The sequence below is a fragment of the Sebastes umbrosus genome, chromosome 2 (assembly GCF_015220745.1).
Source record: "Sebastes umbrosus isolate fSebUmb1 chromosome 2, fSebUmb1.pri, whole genome shotgun sequence".
Lineage (NCBI taxonomy): Eukaryota > Metazoa > Chordata > Actinopteri > Perciformes > Sebastidae > Sebastes > Sebastes umbrosus.
Window position 1 is genome coordinate 29,911,314 of NC_051270.1, and position 8,019 is coordinate 29,919,332.

The 8,019-nt window shown below is 42.0% G+C and overlaps 1 protein-coding gene across 1 annotated transcript; it reads left to right on the top strand.

Moving 5' to 3' along the window:
* Positions 1 to 1,136: 1,136 nt before the first annotated feature.
* Positions 1,137 to 5,690, top strand: LOC119477428 (serine protease 23-like). The gene is made up of 2 exons (XM_037751521.1): positions 1,137 to 1,448; positions 2,580 to 5,690. The coding sequence occupies exons 1-2, from the start codon at positions 1,438 to 1,440 to the stop codon at positions 3,766 to 3,768; spliced, it is 1,200 nt and encodes a 399-aa protein (XP_037607449.1). The 5' UTR covers positions 1,137 to 1,437; the 3' UTR covers positions 3,769 to 5,690.
* The last annotated feature ends 2,329 nt before the right edge of the window (positions 5,691 to 8,019 follow it).

Sequence of the window (8,019 nt, forward strand, 5' to 3'; positions counted from 1 at the left end):
ACATTACTAAGCAACCTAGGATTTTTCACAACCTGGCAACCCAAAGTGGTTGTAATTAATGGCTTATACCTGATGTATAAATCAATCATAAGTTAGTTATTAGCCATTAGTTATATATTATAAACCTTTTATAATGGGTGAAAAAAGGTATATTATAGCGATTTCTGTGAGTTTTGCCAATTAACTATTCAATCAACAGCAAGTTAATCAACAGTTATTTTAGTGTAGTAATGTAATATGTATTTTTATTGTCATTTATTGAGGGAAAAAAAGCTTTTTTTTGATAATGTAAGTTTTTACAGGTTTTCTTTGTGTAATATATCATTAATCAGACAAATTAACTATCATCTTAGTTTCTGGGAACTTGCAAGGGCATTGTTTTCTGAAAGTCTGTAGACAAAACTATTAATTGATTAAAATTGGTTAATCGATAAAGGAAATAATAATGATTAGATGCAGCCCTGATTAAATGTGAGTGATTATAGAATAGAATAGAAATCCTTTGTTGTCATTGCACAGGGTACAACAAAAATTAAACAGCAATCCTTGCGGTGCATACTCATATATATAAGCACAGCTCAAGACCCACCTCTTTTCTTTGGCTTTTGAATGTACTTGAATTGTGATTACTAATTGGCCTTTTATAATGCTCATTATAACAGTCTTTTACTCATGGATTTTATCTTGGTCTGTCTGTGGATGTGTGTGATTTTGTTGTCTGCTCTGTTGACCTGTTTTTATTCTGCCTGTATGTCTGTAAAGCACTTTGGTCAGCTCATGTTGTTTTAAATGTGCTATAGAAATAAATTTGACTTGACTTGACTTGACTATATAGTAATAAAAATAAAGAAAAAATATATATTTATTATAAATAGAAACTATGTATTTGCTTGACCTATAAAAACAGTATGCACTTCATATATTGCACGTTGCAAAGGCTTTAGGCTTACCCAAAGTGGACTGAAAATTGTCACAAAGTGCAACACTTTTGCAGCAAATGCATCAAATTACATAAAACACAGACTTGATTTATTAACTTGGTAACCAGCAGCAGTGATGTGATGTGTCACATGACCGTGTCGGGGTCGGATGTGCTCACTCTGTACAGTAATGTATATCCTCATCCTGCAGATGTGACTCTGTGAGACAGACAGACAGACAGACAGCAGAGCAGAGCAGAGCGCCTCCTCCAGCAGCACAATGATCCAGCTCCTCTGCTGTCCACCCGGCTGCTGCTTTCAGAAAACTCCAGACTGCCACTGGATTAAATAAAGTCGTCAGCTCCTGAGAGAAGCGCAGAAAAGTCTCTTTTTGCAGCAGCAGCAGCAGGAGGATTGTTGACCAGTTAAACTCCCATCGGAGGCTCTTTCTGTTCTGGTTTGAGGAGGGTTTTCCCCTCAACTGTTCAACCACCGGCTCACCTGCAGAAGAGAAACCATGCTCCCCCGGTAAGTCCCCTCTGAGTCCGGCTTGTTTGAGCAGGGAAAAACTTGCAAATTAAGAAATAAATGTTAACTGCACTGTTAATATTTTAGTGATGCTTTGGTACAAAAAAAAAGATTGATACTTTTAAGAAATGTATTAGTTATTCCCCCTAAAATAATCTCCTTTCACCTATAGACTGCTATGAGTTGCAAGATGCCATGCTATAGATTTTATTAACATGAGACATTATAGAATAGAATAGAATAGAAAGCTTTATTGTCATCGTATTAAATACAACGAGATTCACAGTTTGCCATTTCTGATCAGTGCTTTAAAACAAATACTTGACAAGACTAAACGAGGTAGATAAAAACATATAACATAAAACACACACAGTTATAAAGCAAATAAAACAGGTAAAGTAGATGTAATAAATAAATATAAACAGAAGTGTTAAACTAGAAGTATAAAATATAAAAATAGATGTAATGTAAACAGAGGTAATTGCACTTGTAAAACAGGTAGGGGGAGATGTAATAAATAAATAAATGTAAACAAAGGTAATTGAACTTGAGGTTCATATTGCATCAACGATATTGCACAGACAAATGTATTTTACATTCAGTGTATTAATATTGCACATTTATAATTATATTTATTGTTAACATGAGACATTCTTATCTCGCTGCACCATTTTCCTGTATATTGTGGTCTCACTATGTCTTGTATCACCCCTAACCCATTTACACAAACATACTCAGTACAACTAAATGTTATTCAGCCACTCTTGCAGGCTTAAGGTCAACCCCCAGGCCGCTTTAGGAATTTTCCCATCAGAGCCTGGTAAGGCCTGATCTTTGCCCCGTCTGCCATATTTGCAGCATTAAAAACAGTGGAAGTTTACAGCTGCCAAATTCCAGCACAGATTAAAAAAAAAAATCAAGTTAAAATGCTCCTCCTCAAATCCCATGGTTGTGATTATAAATCCATGACGCTGGTTTTAGGAATGAGAGTGTTTTTCATGCAGACAGTACGAGGGGCCCAGACGTCCGGTCACGTTTAACAGCAGCACTCATGCAGAGATGTTTGAGTGTGACAGTGGATGAGTCTTTAGTAGAGAAGTTCATCTCATGTGTCCTCCTGTCCATCCACAGGTTTACCTCCCTCCTATTTCTTCTCCTCCTTCCCCCTGTTTTCTCCTCCTCCTCCTCCTCCCGCCCCCAGTGGGTTCTCCAGCGTGTCCCTGTGGTCCTCGCGCAGCAGACGGCGGCTCGATCGGCTCCTCACTTCCTGTCGCCGGCCCGCTTGGATGTCAGCTCCCCCTGCGACCCAGAATGCCACAAGAGGGCACCCCGCCCGAGCTACTGGGACCTGCGGCGTCTTCTGGCCTATGAGACGCTCCACTCTGACGGTCAACTTACAGAGACCGCCGTTGGGATCTATGGCTATGACCCCAGTTCTAACACCAGTCCGGCCTACTCCTCAGGGTCGTCTGGGAAGGCTGAGCGGTCACATGTCAGGAGGAAGCGACAGATCTTCGGCCACGATGGGCGTTTTAGCATCGCTGGGCAGGACTTCCTGCTTAAATATCCGTTCTCAGTGGCCGTCAAGCTGTCCACTGGGTGTTCTGGTACACTGGTGGGGGACCGTCATGTTCTCACAGCTGCACATTGTGTTCACGATGGTAAAAACTATGTGAAAGGAGCCCAGAAGCTCCGGGTTGGATTTCTAAAAACCAAGCAACGAGACGCACAGGCGTCTTCCTTTTACCTTCCTTCCAACTTCACCAACCATATCGAAGGTGGCCCCGATCCTTACGCCCCACCAACCAACGACAGAATGAAGTTCCAGTGGATCCGAGCCAAGCGCACCCATGTGCCCAAAGGATGGATTAAAGGGAATGCCAATGACATTGGGATGGACTATGACTACGCTTTGCTCGAACTCAAGAAACCCCACAAACGCCGCCACATGAAGTTAGGAGTCAGCCCCCCGGCTCAGAGGCTGCCCGGTCGGCGAGTCCACTTCTCAGGATTTGATAACGACCGTGCAGGCAAGCTGGTGTATCGGTTCTGTCGGGCCGGCGAGGAGACGTCAGACCTGCTGTACCAGCACTGTGATGCTCAGCCCGGTGCCAGCGGGTCAGGAGTCTACGCCCGGATGTGGGATATGCGGCAGCGGCGCTGGGAGCGGAAAGTGATCGGTGTGTTTTCTGGGCATCAGTGGGTGGAGCGACAAGGGGCGTCTCATGAATTTAATGTAGCGGTGAGAATCACGCCTCTCAAATACGCTCAGATCTGCTACTGGATAAAAGGAAACTTTGTGGACTGCCGAGAGGGGTGAGGGGTGTAGCTACAAATCCATAGGCCCGCTGCATCCTCATACATCATACTGGAATATCTGGGGCCTCGAGAATCTACACATTTCACCCCATCACTTTTAGCACTGACGTAACATCACTTAAAAAATATTTTTGTTGCCACCTCCCTCGCCAACTCGTCATATATTGATGCTTTCTCAGACCCCTCGGCGTCACTTTACGGTCGCAGTAAACACATGCTTAATGTTGTGAAGTAAACAAAAGCACTTGCTTAGGTTCAGGCATCAAAACCACTATAGTTACGTTTAGAAAAGAACTAACGGGGTTGAGCTTAAAACCACTACGTTTGTACAGGGAAAATGAAACTGAACGTTGTGAACATGGTGCACGAACAAACAGCTGATTGTAACGTGACGCATGGGACACAAACAGCGGTCTGCTGGATGAAAGAGTTGTGTTTGTTGGACCCATCCACCCCCCCTCCCACCCACCTGATGTGTCTCTTTTCACTCCTAAAGCTATCTCACCACATTCCCAGCGCACATTCCCTAAGTGTTAATACTGACACGGATGGGTTTAGTTAGTTGGGTGTAGTTAATGGTGCTTCTCATACCGACGCTAAAGGACCAGTGTGTAACATTTAGGGGGATCTAATGGCAGAAATGGAATATAATATTAATAAGTGTGTTTTCTTTAGTGTATAATCACCTGATAATAAGAATCGTGTTTTCGTTACCTTAGAATGAGCCCTTCATATCTACATAGGGAGGGGGTCACCTCTCCACACAGTCCCCCATGTTACTCCACCATGTTTCTACAGTAGCCCAGAACAGACAAACCAAACTCTGTTAACTTTTCCTGCATGGGCCGGAGTCGATAACGTTACTTGCACCAGTCGCCGCCGCTCTCGCTCTCTCGCTTCACCACTCACTTCCCACATCCACTCACACTCTAAGCACTCTAGTCTGCTCCAACTGGCTCTAAAGAGGGACAATCGTGTTTTCGCGTTGGCCACCATAGCTCTCCAACACACTTGGCACACGGAAAAGGCTTCAGGTGTTTGCAATCTCCTCACCTCACCGCTAGATACCGCCAGATCCTACACACTTGACCACTAAAGGGTACCTTGTGCCTCGGTATCTTAACGCCGACGGCCATGACAAAGCATCGGTATTTGATGCCCTGGGAATGAGAACGGGCTGCTCTCGCACGCCAATATACGTTATGACACTAAATTATGTAAACAAGGCGTGTTCATTTCATTTCAGCTTTGTTTTGCATCTTCTCTCACATTTAAAACAATGAAAAATTTAGTTACATTTGGGGAAAACCTTTAGGTCATGTGGTTTTGCAGAATAGAGGCAGGTTTATCTGCTTCTTTGAACATTTATGTGGAAGACCCTCAGATCTGGACCACGGACTGATGTAAAACAGCCTCTCAGCAAGAGCAGGACTGGGAAAACTGGTTCACTACGCATTTTAGCCTTTTTATTGTGCTCATACTAAAGATTGCACTGTTAAAACTCTTGAAGTCTTTCTACTGAAAATGATTGTGGATGAATGTACAAGTCAGCAACCAAAGGTGCCAACAGTTTCTCTCCAAACTATCATGAATCTCCTCTCAGAGGACACAGTGTATCTCCACAGTGTACGCTGTCAGCTAAATGAACAGTCAACTTGTTACACGGAATGATATTAATTGACTGCAGATGTCAAGTCTGCAGATTACTTGTATTATAAAGCACATTTTGTTGTACTTTAATGCTTAGCTCCCTCTGGTGGCAAAGATAAAACATTGCAGGTGTCCAGCATTATGCAGTCTAGGCCTTCATAAGCACTTTTGACTTTCTCCTCATTTAACATTTGTGAAAATGCATTATTTGTGTCTCAGAAACTGAAGACTGGCGAATTTAATGAAATATATGCTTTGAAATAAGCAAATGTGTCACATATTTCTTCTCTGTCTTCTCATACAACATATCCCTCACACAACACAATCTTTGTTTAAACACCACTTGTTTTATTTCGGATGTCAGAAGGCATTTTCAGAAATGCTGTGGGGAAACTGAACAGTGTAAAAAGCCAAAATATGAGGACCAGCTCCGATGATTTCTCCAGCAGCGACACATTCAACAAAAGGTACTGAAACTGCATCCCGGGATATGGCACATAGAAAACAAACTCTGCGACTCATTTTGACAACTTTTATAAAGTGACGGGACACAGATCGACATCAGCAGAATCAGTTTCACGTAACACCTGTCTTCAAATTTCATGTAGGGTAGAAGAAGAACAAGTACACTTCAGGGCATTGTGGTTAAGAGGTGATCCTAAAATCTTTCCAAATCTCATTCCTCTTCTTCAGCTGTGATCTTATGGGTTTCACCAAAACAAAGAAAAGCAGATTGAATGTGTGTCACTTGAGCAAAAACATTCAAGTAAGAATTGACAGAGAAGCAGGATTTAAAGCAAACTTTAAATTGCTTTCTTTCTGTGTTATTGAGATAAAGGCGAGTTAAAGGTGGCATAAAAGTACACCCATTAAAAAATGAAAATTTCAGCGATGGTGCTCAATCTTCAAACCAATTCACGTCAACAGCAACATTCAGTTGAATAATTTGCTACATTCAAGTGGAAAATGCCAGAAAACGAAACAGAAGCACCAAGGAGGTGATTTACGGGTCAGGTTTGCAGACAAAGCAGAATAATGGGCACATTTATGGCTTTTGTGCATAATCAAAAGATTGCTCACACTTCTTCTGAGGCACAGAGGAGCACTGGTGATCCACATGCGCACACACTGGTTCATCTCAAAAGTAGTTTCCTCAAACTCATTTACACTCAACATGAAACTTGACTGCAGTGGTTCATTCACAACCGCACAGGAAATATTGATCCTCAGATTTTCTACTCCTCCTGATAAAAAGGCTCTGAACACTCTATAGTCAATCAGGCCTTGACACTAATCTTTAATACTGCACCGACTGCAGGTTGGAGACGGTGAGGGAGACGAGGCTCACGAAGAGGAACCCACTTGAGAGTAAGAGGATGTTCACCAGGTGTGACTTAACAGAAAGGCAATAACATGCAAGGCAACCTGTTTGTAACACCATTCTGGTAACTGAGAATACATGAACTGGTAATGAGGTGACGCATAGTCTCCATCCTTTGATTTTGCATTCATCACCCACGGAAATGTCACTATTAAAACATCCTTTGATGTCAACTCCATGTGAGAGCGCAATGACAATATGACATATTTGCAGTGGGAGAAGGGTTAGGTTGTGGGACGTACCAACAGAAATCTTTATTATTAGCCACATTGGTTCTGTTTTCTTAATCCGATCCACAAAGAGATGGACCTGGTGTGTTGTGGTCCTCAATACCATCATGGTTTAAGCATTCAGGCACCAAAATGAACATTGCCGGGATCACCTTTAAGAACACAAATGAGGCATACGCTATATCATAGCAAGAACATTTCAGCATGTCAAAGTGTGGTCAGACATCAGCAAGTTGACTTTAATCATCACCTGGTTACAGCAGCAGCCCTTCAAACTTTACACATTTGAAGTAACAAAAGTCAAAGGAAAGCCGTTTTTTTTTTTTTTTTTTTTTTTACAAGGGCTGTCAAAGTTAACGCTACAATAACGCAAATTTGTTTTAACGCCACTAATTTCTTTAACACATTAACGCAACCTGCGATTTTTAGTTAACCACCGTCGGGTCCGGCCGCTATTCAATCTTTCGGTGGTTGTAGCGGGCTCAGTTTTAAAGCAAGAGTGAAGATACTGGCATCATATGAAACTAAAAAACCTAATAAATCCATTGGTACCAACCATACTTTGATGTCGCGAAGGAGGCTAAATAATGCTCCAAACTTGCACTAAATTTTGGCAAGGAAAAACTGGCATGTCCATTTTCAAAGGGGTCCCTTGATCTCTGACCTCAAAATATGTGAATGGAAACGGGTTTTAAGGGTACCCACGAGTCTCCCCTTTACAGACATGCCCACTTTATGATAATCACATGCAGTTTGGGGCAAGTCATAGTCAAGTCAACACACTGACACACTGACAGCTGTTGTTGTCTGTTGGGCTGCAGTTTACCATGTTATGATTTGAGCATATTTTTTATGCTAAATGCAGTACCTGTGAGGGTTTCTGGACAATATTTGTCATTTTTTTGTGTTGTTAATTGATTTCCAATAATAAATATATACATACATTTGCATAAAGCAATCATGTTTGCCCACTCCCATGTTGATAAGAGTA